The 16,759-nt window shown below is 43.4% G+C and overlaps 1 protein-coding gene across 1 annotated transcript in view; it reads right to left on the bottom strand.

Annotated features, from left to right (window-relative positions):
- fndc4a (fibronectin type III domain containing 4a) overlaps positions 1-15,618 on the bottom strand; it is a 37,860-nt gene extending 22,242 nt beyond the window's left edge. Inside the window, exons 1-2 of the mRNA XM_056428903.1 lie at positions 15,543-15,618; positions 1,620-1,735 (exon numbers count right to left, since the gene is read on the bottom strand). Coding sequence (XP_056284878.1) covers positions 1,620-1,735; positions 15,543-15,618 — 192 coding nt within the window. The remainder of the gene's footprint in view (positions 1-1,619; positions 1,736-15,542) is intronic.
- Between the last annotated feature and the right edge of the window lie 1,141 nt (positions 15,619-16,759).

Raw genomic sequence — 16,759 nt, 5'->3', positions numbered from 1 at the left:
GGTGTTTGACAGCGACATGCTGGGTACTTTATCATATGAACAGTTGGCAATTTCTTCTCACCATATGGAGTCTTGACTCTGGAGTGAATATTTTTGATTAATTTAGACTGCAAGTGCCTTGAACCACAAACGTGCATAGCCTCAGACTTTGTCTTTGACCGTTATTGGAACAGTAAAGTCCCAAAGGTGTGAAAGTTATCCCTCCTGCCTGCATGCAGAGATCCTCTCTGTGTGAGCTCTCACTCTTATCTGCACTTGAAGTGGCTTTGGGCCAGGTGTCTGTGTTTTATGGCGCTGCTTGACTGAAAGATCTGATCAAAAATGTTGTTATTCTCCGTGAACAATGAATGATGTAATTCCTAAACCGCCATACTTAATGTGTTGAGACTCAGCTGCATATCATGAGGAACAGCCGTTGAGGTGTCGGAAATAGTCCATCAGTCAGAACGAGTTAATAGCAGAGTAAAATGGCTGCATGATGTTTAGAGTTGCATAAAGCACAAACAACAATTGTGGCACCATCTGCCATTTAAACATTCAGGATTAGCATGTATTGGTTTTACTATTTTAAGCCTTTGAAATCGTTTTAGCCTCCAAAAAAATCAAAGAGGTTGTCCCACTGCTCCCCTTGTTTTCTCTTGACAATTAGTTTTATTCTGACTTGGGGCTTGAAGGCAATATTCAGTCAGCTTGCATCATGCTAAGCAAACCTTTGAAGGGTTCCAAAGATTATGCATCCAGACTAAAACATGTATTCTTCTTTCTCCCGGGAATCTGTGCATACAGCACTTACTCAGTATGTTGGACAAACTCAAGATACGAAGCGTTTGCTGAACACACAAACCCCTCTACGGACTGCAGTCCGTGAATATATTATCTTTTCATTGTCTGACAAATTGTCGTTTTCAACCAATTTATCCGAAAGTGAATTGATTCTAGGTGGACTTCTTCGTACTGGCTTCATCGTGCGCGAACAACATTTCAACAGGACATGACGAATCGATGCCAAACCACGAAGGGCAAAAGCCCCGAAATTAAATGCATTTTTGTGAAACATTTTGCATGATTCCTACGTCATTTATACTTTATAACTACACTTACAATGCATTTTAATCTGTTTAGAGCACTGTATAATTATAATTTATAAGCACTCATTAATATTCATAATACATTCATAGTACCCATTGCACTTCTCAAGTCAAGTATCATTATACATCATAATTGTTGGCCACTCACTATTTTTGCAAGTATCATTGTGCATTATAACTTTTATAGTTGATATACATTTTAACCTTTCTATAATGCATAAAGTAACTATTTATTGTACAACATTTTGTCTGTACTGGTATATTTTTCTAAATATATTTTTGACTCCACATGAAACAAACAGTGAATATAGAAGAAACTTATAATCACATTATAATGCATTATAACAGTGATTACAATGATAATAGAATATACAATGATCCTTCCATAAAAAAGTATTTTGATACTTGACCATATTAGTCATAATATACTGCTTTATAATGTGTTGTGATTATTGCTTTTAATGTTAATAACTTGTATTATACTGTGCTTTAAGAAGATTACAATGCATTTAATACATGAGGGGGATTTACCTGTTGCGAGATTGAGAAACCAATTATTATATCTCCCTCTGGAACCTCCCAGTAAACCGTTGCCGAGTCAGCCCGCAGGTGCATGACCGACACATTGACGGGAGCCGGTGGCCGGTCTGGAGGAACGGAAACAGAAATAGACGGTTGTCTGTTAATCCACCCACTACATTTTAAATGATCCAAGCCAGATGTGTCCACAGCCTCAACACTCTGAGCTCACCACAGGTGTCTCAGGTGTCTATTTTTTAATTAAAAGTGAAGTATCACAACTTATGTTCTTGTGTTTGTTGTTGAATTAGGAAACAGGAAATGCAGCAGCACTCCAGGCTGGTTGTGTGATCTTGGTTCAATAAACTGGAGGGTCTCATGCAATTAAGGATGAATTTCACTCAAGTGCATTCCTGTTTTCCTTTCGTCTTCAAATACCACCGTCAATATTTTATGATCCACAGTCCTCAGACCAATAAACCATCTCAGCGGCACTGTTATTACTTTCTTAACCGATGCTACTGGATTCTAACGAGCTCTCACATTTAAACAAACAGACATTCATAGTCATAAAAGTGTTTTCTAAGGCCAATAAAACTGTTTGATTTTTATTTATTAGAACTCTTTGGAAATAGGCCAATATGTGTAACATGTATTTTTAAGGAAAGGCCAACCTCTTATAACAACACATGACTGTCTCACCTCCTCTGAACAAACAATTAGATTACAAATGAGTATATTAACTTATATGTATTGATATACCTTGTATATATATGTTGTATTCCTCTGTATATTTAATATTGTTATTGTATTTTGTATTTTGTTTGTATCTTTTATACTGCTTTAATGTGCAATTTCCCCACGGTGGGACTAATTAAGGATAAACGATAAAGGATATAGAGGATATCTAATCTAATTAACAGTAACAACTCAGTAATCTACTTACTGCATGTTTAAATAAACCACATGCTTGCATGTTATTGTGAATCTGCGCAATTAGTAGAAACCCCCATAGTAACAACCACATGTTTCATGTATTTCCTCGTCGCCTCTTAACAGGCCGATCGCACCGTAACCACGGTGTCTATTTCACGTCCGGCTCCCTCCTCCTTCACCCCGTCACTTTGCAGCCATCGATCGCGATTTGGATGTCGGTGGAAGCGTTGATTGCAAAATGGGACAAAAGCCTGAGAAGCAAAGGGCAGGAGAAACAGATTGTGACTGATCGAATAGAGAGCAGTGTCCGGCTCCAGTCTCCGAGCAATCGCTCGGGGAAGATGTCATTGGCCGGGTGGATGGGGACCTACAGGCCATACCCAGGGAATATGTTGACGCGGGTGTAAAGGACTGTATGTGTTGTTGCAAAAAGTAACTGAGGTGATGTTGAGACGAGGTCAAGTGTTTGCAAATATCTTAAGCTCTTATGTGAAAAATAATGACAGAAATAATAGTTTCCTATGGGGATGAGGACACAAGACATTTAATGCTTTTCCTCATGAGATGTAACTACATCGTCACAGCTGCTCATCAATGGTAAGATTTTTAGTCGCATCTTTCTCTCACAATTCCCGACATGCAAGTTTTAATTCAGTTGTCCAGTCAACGTGTAACCGCTTTCATCAGCCCGTATAGCATGGGCGTAATAATCCATAACGCAGTTATCTTGAGATGACAGCCATGTGCTCTACACAACATGTCGTCCAAAAAGTGCACTTTAGAAAGAAAGATGAAACGCCAAATGATGAAATTGAGAGCCATTGTTGGAGTTGGACAGCGACACACCACCTGGACGACACTCACTGGAAGAAAGAGAGCGGTAGACTTCTACTTTACATTTATTAGCGTTTTATTCAGAAATCAGGATACAAGTAGACATCATGCATGGACCCCCCTCCGGCTGGTACCTAGAGTATTCAGACCAGAGAGAGGCGCCTTAACAGAGGGCGCAACGGTTTAAATAGCCATCAAGGCCAGTTCTAATTGGTCAGGAGGTAAAGAGGATGGTGTCTTCTCATTGGTTCTTGTTCCTCTGCCTCCATCGCTGTCGCTCATTCATTGGTTCTTCGTGGCCCGCCAATGAGAGCACATGTTGTGAAAAGGTGTGGGAAGAGAAGAGAGTTCACATATAGCTTCCTTTGTCTGAGCTGGGGAGTTTCCTAAGATAATCTTGTCTCTTCCGAGGTGGGATGCGCTGGAGGTCATTTGTCAAAAGGAGCCCTTCACGTGTGTGTGTGTGTGTGTGTGGGTCGGAGAAAGGCCATGTGTGTGTGTGTGTGTGTGTGTGTGTGTGTGTGTGTGTCAGAGAGGGGTCAGTGAGTGGCCTTGAGTGTCTAAAAGGAGAATAATGGCCACATCTGGACCCTTCCTATGCTCTGAGAGTATAGAGAGCTATTTGTATGTGATCACCTCCGGAATGTGTGGATGCGGAGGAGGGGGGCTCACAAAACCTCACCAAGTGTCACTGTTATCTTTCTTTAGATCAGTCAGGCACCAGAGTGCTCCGCTGGAGATTTTAACTTCCATTCAGTGTTTTCCATCTTACACATAATATTTATGCAAACAATACTAGGCTGTGCTAAGCTATAATATATATTCTTTACAAATCCCTCTTTTCACATCCGCTGGATGTGAACCCTTCCTCTGGGAATATTTATTTCCCTCTTTATGCCAGATCTTGTCATGGCCTGGCCTCCCTAAGTGGCTATGTGTCCTGGTCTCCTCGTCCTGTCTTAGCTCTGCCATTTGACGTGAATGAGTCTCCTGAAATATGATCTCTCGTTGCCTAGATTAAGGTCCCATAAGACCTGTAAGATACCTATTTCTCGGGGAGAGAATCTCTCTCTGTTAGGGATGGAAACAGGGGCGTGGTTTCTGTCATGTGGTACCCCGACCCACCCTCTTAGATCTTCCATCCTAGGGAAGTCAGTAGGTCTGTGTGAATTAAATCTGTAATGTGCAGGTGTCGAAGGAAAGAGATGAAATTGAGAGTGGTCAGGTGGGGGGGGGGGTCTTGCATCTTAGCGGCTGGTGAGTAGCAGGTTGGCATCCTGATAACCAGTTGACGATCCGGTCCCCGCTGCAACTCATCTGCTTCAACCCTGTCTGGTCTGCGTCATCGGCTTCATCCTGGTACTCGTCTGCGACCTGTGGGTCTGGTCTCCTCTGTATCGTCCTTCTGGTCCTTCTGGTCCTTCTGGTCCTCCTGGTCCTCCTGGTCCTCCTGGTCCTCCTGGTCCTCCTCCGGCTGTCGATGGGGTCTTTATCCGGTGGTCTTGAACTTGATTTCGTCTGGATCGTCCTGGTCAGGCTTGTTGTTCTTCTTCCACTGGTGTCGCATGGGCCCTGGATTCGACATGACTCCCATGGGCAGCATCGTGCTCTTCATTGGCTCCCGGCTCCTCTGCTTCCTCAGCCTTCCAGCGTCGAGATATCTGTTGATGAGACCCCGCTATCTCTAATCCCCAGAGTCTTAGACTCAAAATCAGCCAATCCTCACTCAAAGGTGAGTCCAGCCTTTAACACCTAGTGATGAGTTCAAAGTTCCGCTAGGACAATGGAGGGGTCAAATGTCACTAGCCCACGGTCAAAATGTCACTTCCGGTCAAGTTGCTAACCAAGTATTTTCAAAATAAGAGTCTCGTCTTTGTTATTGTCCGCATTAAAATCATTTTCACAATAAAAGTCCTGTCCTTGTTATTGTCCGCATTAAAGTCATTTTCATCATAAAAGTCCTGTCTTTGTTATTCTAAGTCACTTCACGTAATTCAACTGGCTTCGTCAATCTATAATACTAACATGCAGTCACTCTCATGCAACATACATTAAAAACAATGTTCTCCCTAATCTTTTCTATTTTGTCTTTTTTGGCAGGTTCTTCTCTAAACCTCACATGAATAATCCTACGATAATGGCAAGGGTCAGTCCCATGACTATTAGAACAGTTTGTCTGACTTCCAGCTGTTCCTATAGTGGTTTGCGGGGGGACCTTCTAGCTGGGCTATCAGGATCCCCGAAACGCCTACGGAACGACCTCTATGGCATCAACATTTTTAGATCTGATTGTGTTTCTGTCAATGTCCTTGTTGGACAGGTGGCTGGGGCACAATGTGTCAGGTGGTGTCAAGGTGCCTCTGCCTTACCCTTGACCTGGACCATGTGTGAAGTAACCTCCTTCACTTCGTACAGACCAGTCCACCTAGGCTCAGTCCACTTCCTCTTGTGAACCCTGACCCTGACCCAGTCACCAACTTTTACTTTGGTTGCTCTGCTGCCTCCTGATCGATCGTCTGGGCTCGAACAACCTGGTTTGAGAGAGCTTTGGTGAGAGAGAAATTAGAGCTTTTATGTATTCTGACATTTCAATTTTACAGACATCCAGAGGTGGCATATTACCTCCATCTCTGGGTGGCTCTGGCATACTTCTTCCTGTTAACAACTCACTTGGTGACGTCTTCCCCCCTGGTAATGATCTCATGGTCATCAGTACCTAGTGGAAGCGCCTTCGCACATTATCCTCTTAATAATTTGATTGGCTCTCTCGACCAATCCTTGAGACTGAGGGTGATATACAGACCCAAACTTGTGGGTTATGCCCAGTGCATATCAACTTTCCCCAGCAGTTTGTTGTTAAAATGTGTTCCGTTGTCGGACCTGATGCGTCTTGTAACTCTATACCTTGAGTGTGTGCATGTGTGCACTATATGGGATGTGATCAAACACTAGCAAGTTATGTGTACAGGAGTGGCGGCTCTTCTTCGAATCCGTCGACGTTGAACCCCATCTACTATCACCACAACTATGGAAGGAACACAAATAAGATTACATCTTTTCATTTATCAAGCATATTATGATTTCAAAAAATTATTTTTATGGTTCTCGTTGGAGTCACTAATTCTAAACCTGCTGCTATCTGATCTATTAGTCTGTACTTGTCTGGCCCTCTTCTTAATAGTCTGGCATCAACATACCCCTCTTTTGAAATAGGATGGAATTCCTAAATCCGTCCTTTTCAATTGTAATAATAGTCTTAATAAACAGTCAACCTCTAGAAGAAAAGAGAGAAATAAAAATGCATACGTCTGTCAAATCAATGCAGGAGAACCATGTCTTGTCTGAACTCACAGCGTCATCATTGTGCTTGGGTAAGGAATGTCATAATAAGTCGGCCTAATTAGTAAAGAGCGGGTTACAAATTTATTTATTGGCCCCAAATCAAGGCCCATTTTCCAGGTTTTAGGAAATTAATTAATTAATGTATTCCAGGGCGCCCTCGTCCTCTCCAGTACACTTGCCTGTAACAACCATTCTATGATTTAAAAAATATATCTACAGTCTGTTCCATCCTTAAGGGATGCTGGTGACGATTAAATTGGAATCGTACGCGGTTTTAACTCTATCTCTACGGGAGCTATCGGAATCAGTCACACATCAGTTCACCCTTCAGTCCTAAAAGTGTCTGAAAAATAAGTTACGCATGTTGTCAGTGTCCCCATGATCAGTGTTCTCCCTACTATGTGTGTGTCTAAGCATGTGTCTCAGCATGTGTCTCTAATATTAACTGGACCTCCGATGTGTGTGCAGTTCTTTACATGTTCTCAAATGTGGAGTAATGAAAGTGTTAATTTTGTGTCTGCACCCAGTCCGTAGCCTCAACCTCTGCTTTCACCATTGTTCTTCTCTGTGCCTCCACTCTGGACCAACACTGTGATGTGGAGCTGCGGTGTCAACGACTGCATACAATCTGCAACTCTGGTGTTCATTCACCGGCCGCTGCTACTCCTTGCTTCTCTGCATCGATCTCCAAGCCTCCTCAGCTGGGTCTTCACGAACCTCAATCTCGTGTTGCAGGCAGTCCCTCAGGATCTCAGATCTCATCTTGTATCAAGGAGGAGTTAAGGGCACAATGTCTTTGGTCCCCTGGTGGTGAGTAGGGATGCAGGACTTTGAACCAAAGTCTCCACTGCTGGCTGTTGTCATGCAGAGGTGTGATGTCATCATCATCTACTCTGTCCCACCGGACGCTTTGCTTCCTGTTCAGTGTCTCTTTAGTCTCCAGTTGAATCATTGGGTGACTAGTGGGCGTGGCACATTTCTGTTCAGTGAGTACAGTTCGCTGTCAGCTGTTGGATCTGGGCACGCCTAATTCTGTGTCTCTGGTCCGGGCCTGGTGCCGTGGATCACTATTGCCTTGTGGCTGTGGCTATGTGTTGGGTGCTTGTTATGGCGGGGTTTAGACATTATGGGAGCACTGAAGCGGTCCTGACTGAGACTGCTAACCCTGTGGTGGATAAGGACAAAAATTAGCCCAATGTCCAGCCTGACTATAATTAAAACAGTTATTAATAATCGTCTAAAGCCTCCGTTGCCCCAGTTGTTACCCCTCTTACTCCTGAACGGGCTTCTTTTATGCATGTTATCTCTCTGTTGTTGGGCCCCATTTATGGGCTGCTGACCCGCCTGTTGCGGGACATAAGGTTTGAGGGAACTAAGCTTGAAGCGGTGCAAACGTGGCTTGCTGTGGCTGTTGATAGATCAGTGCTTATGGATTTGGAGGAGGGGCTGGATACGGACTATACAGGACTTAAGGTCCATGTAGTTGTGCTGCTGTCTGTTGCACTGTGGCTTGTGCCATTTGCTTCTGCTTTGGTCAGGTCATCTTTTCTCTGCTCTGTTTATTTTTATCTGTTTGTCGTCTGACCTGAGCTTCCCAGTCATAGAAGTTCATGTACTTTAGTCCTATCCCTTTCAGTTCGGTCTGTATGGTCACAGTCACTGATGATTCTATTGATAACCTAAAAACTGTTCAGTCATGCTATCTTCAAGGAAATCTTTCCCTAGTTTGTCGTTCTACAACTCTCTGATTCTACCTAAATAAGCTGTTCCTCCCTCACCATCCAATGGTGGCATCATCATTATCTTAGAAACATCAACCTTTTTCTCAGTTTTTCTTTTATTATTTTTATCTGAACTGCTAAGAGAGGTGCCTTGTGGCTGAAAAACTGCAGTTATGCTTGAAAGGGGTCAAATCTTTAAGAGAGACTGAGGAAAAATTATACTAAAAATATAAAATAGATGACTATATAAAATAATAAAGGGGATCAATTTAAAACTGAATAACCTACAACCTTTGAATTAGAAGTCTCATTCTCTACCGACTGAGCTAGCCGGGCAACTGATTAGTTAATTTAAAGAAAAATTAAAATTTGGCAAAACAATGCATTTCTTTAAAACATCATTTCAAAAAGTAAAAGATGGTCGCACACTCTACTAATTAATAGTTATCTTCAAAAGGAATTCTTCCGTTACTGTTCTTGCTCTGTTCTGCTCTCAACTTGGCTTGCTCTGGGTGCCTGCAGGGTGGAGAACGGCTCGCGCAGCTATGTGGGGAAGGGGGGCTACTCTGTTGTGTGAAGGCGCGTGCCCTCCGCGGGGACGCGCAGCAGCTCTGTTACTTGTCTCCCCCTCGTGTGTTTACGTTTCTGCTCTTGTTAAGCGGAGTTTCCTCGTTGTTTCTCAGTATCCTCCTCAATCTCAAACTCATAACTGCTCTTAAACATAATCACCATACAATGTGTTCTTTACTCGGCAACGTGCCTTTCAGAACAATAAATCCTCATTTATCACTCGTGCAATTCAACAGACCAGAGCTTACGTTGACACCGTAAGGTTTCGACTTTGCTCTGTTGATTCCACTTTGACAACATGTATTCACCACCGGTATTCAACATTCATTCACAGTTTATGCATACACATGTGTTCTGATGCGGGTCCCTGACCCGGCTTCGGCCCCTGGCCGGCTTCCTATGAAGTCTTTCTACGTGCCTCCCTGAGGACTTCAGTCCCTGACTGGCTCTCTGTAGAGTCTTTTAATGCGGGCCCCTGACCCGTCTTCGGCCCCTGGCCGGCTCTCTGTAGAGTCTTTAAATGCCTCCCTGAGGTCTTCAGTCCCTGACTGGCTCTCTGTAGAGTCTTTTAATGCGGGCCCCTGACCCGTCTTCGGCCCCTGGCCGGCTCTCTGTAGAGTCTTTTAATGCGGACCCCTGACCCGTCTTCGGCCCCTGGCCGGCTCTCTGTAGAGTCTTTTATGCCTCCCTGAGGTCTTTCTGTCAAACTTTATCGTGATCTCTGTTTTTACGCTTTATTTTATTTCTTTAAATCAAGTCAAAAATTTGGCAGTTTCAATACTCACTTCCAATACTCCTGATCAAATTTAGAGTGTTCAATTTGACTGATTTGAAATAAACAGGTTCAGTCTTACCTTATTTTGACACCAGCTGGTTTGATCAGTTTCTCGGAGTGGGCCTTGAAAGCAGTGGTCCGTCCGGGGGTCTCAGGTGCTGTCCTCCTCAGGTCTCTGGACCAGTTTTCACAACCATTCGTCTGCTACCATTTTGTTGGAGTTGGACAGCGACACACCACCTGGACGACACTCACTGGAAGAAAGAGAGCGGTAGACTTCTACTTTACATTTATTAGCGTTTTATTCAGAAATCAGGATACAAGTAGACATCATGCATGGACCCCCCTCCGGCTGGTACCTAGAGTATTCAGACCAGAGAGAGGCACCTTAACAGAGGGCGCAACGGTTTAAATAGCCATCAAGGCCAGTTCTAATTGGTCAGGAGGTAAAGAGGATGGTGTCTTCTCATTGGTTCTTGTTCCTCTGCCTCCATCGCTGTCGCTCATTCATTGGTTCTTCGTGGCCCGCCAATGAGAGCACATGTTGTGAAAAGGTGTGGGAAGAGAAGAGAGTTCACATATAGCTTCCTTTGTCTGAGCTGGGGAGTTTCCTAAGATAATCTTGTCTCTTCCGAGGTGGGATGCGCTGGAGGTCATTTGTCAAAAGGAGCCCTTCACGTGTGTGTGTGTGTGTGTGTGTGGGTCGGAGAAAGGCCATGTGTGTGTGTGTGTGTGTGTGTGTGTGTCAGAGAGGGGTCAGTGAGTGGCCTTGAGTGTCTAAAAGGAGAATAATGGCCACATCTGGACCCTTCCTATGCTCTGAGAGTATAGAGAGCTCTTTGTATGTGATCACCTCCGGAATGTGTGGATGCGGAGGAGGGGGGCTCACAAAACCTCACCAAGTGTCACTGTTATCTTTCTTTAGATCAGTCAGGCACCAGAGTGCTCCGCTGGAGATTTTAACTTCCATTCAGTGTTTTCCATCTTACACATAATATTTATGCAAACAATACTAGGCTGTGCTAAGCTATAATATATATTCTTTACACCATTTCAAATGATTTGCCGTTTTCTAGCTGCGGGTCCCTCTTACCACTGTTCTTATCTCCCAACGTCTCCCCTTTGATCTCTCCCTCGCTCTCTCTTACCCTTCTTGCACTTGTGTCTGTTTTTATCTCCGCGACAAATCAATGATGGCCTGTGTGTCCGGTGCAGAAGGTGCCATCGAGGAATATCCTAAGACCCTCCGGTCCTTCTTCCCGCCTCGGCCCTTGTGGCATTATGGACCACAGGAGGGGGGGGGGGGGGGGGCAAGGTCAAACACAGGCATGACGCTCAGTTCCCGGTGCTCATGACACACTCAGAGATTGGTTTGTGGATGGGAGTGAATGAGATGAACAAAGGGCCAGAGCACAGTTTAGCCTGTGGTAGAGAGGACATTAATGTACGGTGGAGGGAGTGGGGGGAGGAGAGGGCTTGGCTGATGGTAACACTGGTATCAAGAGGTTAAGAGGTCACCGCTGTCTCATTTTGTCCATTGAATGAGATTGTTTATGGAGCTGGTAATATGTGTGATAGACGTACAGAAGGTTAAAAGGGGAAAGTAACATACAATATACATTGTCCTTGATCTGTGGAGAGCTATGGGAACGACTCGTACATATAATTAAAATAATGGCTTATTTGTCCTTGTTTCTAAATGATTTTATATGTTGTGCCATGAATGTTTAAATACCATGCTAAATATCGTATAATTCAATCTAGTTTCCGTACATTTACATCACAACATGCCGGCACAATAACTTAATGAAAAAGAAAGAAAAAAATAATCAATAAATCCCCCGTCAGATGTTGCAGATGGCTTTGACTCGCCAGGATTAGATGTGTGTCTTCATATCTCATATCTCATTTTTAAAATGCCCACGATGGACAGCATTGCATTTCGAAAAACCAATACACACTTTACTAAAAATAACAGGGCTATTTATTGGATAAAGTCTGACTACTCCACGGTTTAACAATATGGAGTTTACATTGTCGACGGCTCGTGTCGTACAGCGCACACACTTCAGAATCTGGTGTACAGTTTATCTAAGACGGGACACATGAATGTCTCCTGAAGCCTGTTGTCCTTTCAGTAATGGAGGTTACACACAACCAGGCAAGGGCAAAAACTAGCAGCCAGTGACCATGATGCATTGTCAGCAGCTCATTTACTGGTGATGGAGGAAGTGACGCTTCAGTTGAGGCAGGCCATGAATCATCTCTAATATATAAGTGCCTCCTTCGTCTATTGTGTCATTGCAGGCAGTTGAGCAGGACAAGTGAGGCGACTGTTTGCACTGTACAACATTAACAACTATACAAGATGAAGTCAATTAATACCAGCATTGTTGTATTTATTAATTTAATATTTTAGATGCGCAGAACAAATTAAAAGAGCAGAAAACAAGTGACGTGATTTTCTCATGAAAATATTTGTATTGATGTGAAATCCAATAGTCCAATCCTCTTCCCCATGTTCCCTTCTAGCTTGTTTGATGTTCCCTCTTGCAGTGATAAGTGGCATTGTGGGTAATTCGATATGTGTTACGTGTCCTGTGTACGCCCCACTTCACGCTGCGTGGTGTAAAGTCTGAGATCAAACAGCAATAGGTCACGACGGCCGAGGCGTCTGTGCAAACAAATGGTAAGACCCTCTTTGGATGTGGGCGCACTGCCAGGTGAATCATAGCGTGAAGCCAAAACCCGGAGCATCAGCTACTCAGCAAGATAGTGAAAGGGCTGGTGAATCTCTGAATGGCTGAGGAGCCACGTGGAGACGAGCCCAGTTCCATCAGTTAGAGGGAGCGATCGCGTACGTTGCCCTCTATATTTGCTTGCGAAGCACAATTGCTCAATACATCCTGATGTACAGTACGCATGATTAGTTAATCGGTTGCTTATACTGTACGTTGGACAGGATAAGAGAAGAGATTGTTTGTTTCATGGTCAAACCATACAATGTCTGGATTTATCCCAATGAGACAACCTGTTCTGCTTTTGATCAAACGCCACCTTGGATTACCACGACGCATTGGTGAAACAGAAAAAGATTTGATGTGAGTAAAAAAAAAAAAAATCACCAGGAAGAAAATTTGACAGATGACACGTCATCGTCCACCTGAAGAAAAGCATTACGGTGGAAATGCAGGAACGATGCAAAAAGCGATACATCTTCCCGTTTGTGTTTTCTTTTTCTCCGCTTTGCTACTTCTGAATTTGATAAACAATGTTTATGACACCAATTAGTGCTCGACTCATCATTCCACAGTCAGTGATCCAAATGATTGATCGCACAATAAACTCCAAAAAGTGCATCATTAATATTGCTTCAAACACTAGTTTACCGACTGTAATATTGATCATATTTCAGTCTCAATTGGCTGTGAGCTGGTGGCAGGTTGAAGAGCTGCTTTTAATGTAATCCTTTTCTAAACTGTAAAATGCCTGAGAGATAATATGTTCACCGCCATCTTATAAATAAGTGTCTCAATGTTCTCCTCTGCCCAGCAGGAGGGTGTCTCACAGTAGAGCTCTTCGGCGATGTGCTGGTTGCATCACACCGCAAACAGCACTCTCTGCCCCCATATTACCTTTTTTTTAAGACAATTTTTTCCTTGTTTCATCCCAAACTCCTTTCCCTTCTGAGATTCCGCCTTTCTTTCACATATCTGTTCGTGTGGGCGGAGTGACTTCATGTGACCTGTGAATAAATATCTTTCTGTACTTCACTATCTATCTGCAGCAACCGCAGTATGAAGTAGAGCTTCAGAGATGGATAAAGATGGACGGACTTGTCCAGCCAGTGAATATATTTTCCGTTTTAGTCTGTCATTTTAGTTTGTCATACATTTATATCTACTTTGCGGCAAAGGGCCGATGCCTTTTCTTACATCTCTACAGTTTCTGTCCCTCCCTGTGGGTACACGGTGTCTTCTATCTCACTGACTCAGAGGCTGCGAAAGGGCAGCGGGACAAGATGTGACCAGGTGCCCGTCTCAGGTTAATGTAATCACCGGCCAAAGCCCGATGCTTTTAACAGCAACATTACTTCCTGAACTGTAAAGGTGAGCATGCAGGAGCTCGAGTGGTACATTCACTGATTCTACGAGACACCAACAAGTGTCTACGGTTGAACTAAATGCATTTTTCCCACACAGACGCACTCTGTATGTTCTGCTTATGTGTCTAAAGTGTTTACGTGACAGCAGAAACACTAATGACAAACATCGGCTCTCTCGCTGATGGATTCCGCTCTCATGCAGAAAGTCTATTTGTCAAGAATGTGTCTCGTGGTTTAGGAAGAGCAGATTGCCAATTTGAAGGCTGATATGAGCCCGGCCATCCAAATAAATCCAATAACTTCTAAGTCGCGTGTGCCGTGTGCCTGAAGCTCTGGTTGTTGGGATTTATTTGAGAGCATTCTTGTGACTGTGTAAGTGTAAATAGTGTTTCCCGGATGCAAGTATTTCTCGACAGGTCTGAAAAAACAACAGGCTTTGTGTGGGTTTACACTGTCGGGCAGATTGCATCACACTAGAATTGTTCTGAATCTACATATTGGAAGCTAAATTCTGACATAAATGCATCATCATCTGGAGCAAATGTCATGTTGAAAAGCATCTTATTTAAATTCCACTTATTTAATTAGCAAAGAAAGACTTGACTGAAAAGTTTCCTTTTCCTGCTTCGTTAAAATGTGTATGGACAACCTCAACATGAAGCTCATCGCAACAGCCACACACACATATATATATATATATATATATATATATATTTTGATGATGTTTATTATTTAAAGTGTCTTTTCCTGCTCTTGACAGCCCCATGCAGATCTCCACTGAGATCAGAGATGCCTTTGTCAGCGCAAAACATGACCAAAGCTCTGGATATGTGTCTCAGGCGGTGCACACGCCCACAGATATACAGGGAAGTGCCAATCTGATTTTCACAAGGCAAGACTCGGTTCCCTCGAGGAAGTGATAGAGGTAGAGGTTGATAAAAGAACAGAGATACTGGAGATGCACACGTGCAGAAGCAGATATAGAGCACATCTCTGCTCCAGAAATAGGAAATATTCATTCACATTAAGCCTGAAGCTGAGCAGGCAATGGAAAGAAAACTACATTATTATAGGAGTATTATATACACTATTAAATGAGACCACCGACAGTTGAATCAATCTCTCTCATGTTTGATTTCACTGAAGTCAGTCTTGGTTTTGCAAATAGTTTTTTTCTCTCGATGACATCATGATAGAAAAGTGAATACCGATATATTTCGGTCACCTGCGAGAGCTTTTACATATTTTCACTTTACTCAGTAGTGTCGTGATTTCAGATTTACATATTTCTATATTCAAACATGATAATATGACAAATGGGCAAAGTTACTTTCAGTTATTGTATAGCTATGAATCAAAATGTAAAATATACAGAGTATTTTAAAATAGACATTAAAGTAAAGTTATAACAGCACATCGTGAACCGAAACATGATTATAATCCTTTTTATGCATGGGATGAGTAGATGATGAATAAATAAAAACATATTATATGTCTTGCTTGATGATTGTGAAAGAAAGGTGGAATTAAGTGGTTAGAATCCTACAACAAGCATCATCTTTATGATGCCTTGTGGCTGAAGGCGCATTTTACAGGGCTCCAAGGTGGACAGTAATTGGTTTGACTCCTTGGCTAAAGAGGCTCATACTCACTTGCTGCCACCAAGAACATGTCGCTGCCGAAAAGCAACAGGACCAGGGAGTTGACCAAAAGCAGCAAGCGAGCCATGTCTCCGCGGATATCTTTGCTCTTCTTGGATCGTAACGCAGATCTGCTCGATGGGCAACTACATCGCATCAGTTCACCTCCATAACATGCTGACGACTGAATGAACGGTTCCCGGCTGAATCGGTCTCGAGCTGGTCAGTAAATAGATAAACAAACGATGTCCTCACAAACATGTTGTCGAGCCCATGGGCGGGTTCATTATGTTTTAAATCCACAAGTCCCTCATCCTTGTGTCCCGAGTTAAATGTGTTGTCTAGAAACCCGAGACGTCCATCATCCCCGTGCGGGAGCTCAGGTATGAACAGGTCGTGGATCAAATGACGCTCCCGGGCTCGTCGGTGCCCTCGCGGACCGGAGGGGACGCCGCGCCGCGATCCAGCACCACGGACAGCGCCTAAGTTTACAGGTTCTCCGCAGCTCAGTGTTTACGGCTGTTTATTCACGCGCGCGGGCTGGGGAAGTCCTCCCCCTCCCCGGTAAAGCCCCCCTCGAGAAAAGCAGCCCACCAGACCCTCCGGTTTTGGACACTTTGGCTTTCAGCTCGAGTGCACGCGCAGCAGCGTTCCGTGATTCATGCCCCACGTGTCACCATCATTACAGCAGGATGCACGCGCCTCAGCTGCTCTAGTAATGTTCCACTTTACAATAAAGATGATATCTATACCCCAACAAGGTGTTGTGTTAACGTGTTTGAGTGTCTGTTTGTGTGTGTGTGTGTGTGTGTGTGTGTGTGTGTGTGTGTGTGTTATGTGGAATGACAGTGACATGTGAGGGACACAGAGTGTTTTCTATATGGCTGTACCAGGAACGACCATTAACAATATAATAGTAGTGAACTTGTGCTAAATCTAATACATGACTTTAAATTGTAATTTCCGCCCGGCAGCATGCGGGTCGCTGTGCTTCTCACACATCATACATTGCGCAAAGTAGCCTAATATAAAAATGATGAATTAAATAAATCCTCTTGCGGTCTCTTTTCAGTCATTTAAAATGTTCCTCTAATCCCACATTAGGCAAACATACTGCAGAGTGATGTAGCACCAGCCCCAACATCTTTAGTACCAACATGAGCCAAAGTGAATGCAAAGTCTGAGCAGCATTTCTTGTAATATTTTAATCACTGGTTCAAGAGACTCTA

Source organism: Pseudoliparis swirei, chromosome 12 (assembly GCF_029220125.1).
Source record: "Pseudoliparis swirei isolate HS2019 ecotype Mariana Trench chromosome 12, NWPU_hadal_v1, whole genome shotgun sequence".
Taxonomy (NCBI): domain Eukaryota; kingdom Metazoa; phylum Chordata; class Actinopteri; order Perciformes; family Liparidae; genus Pseudoliparis; species Pseudoliparis swirei.
The sequence above is the reverse complement of the archived record's forward strand: the minus strand, read 5'-3'. Positions and strand labels throughout refer to the sequence as shown.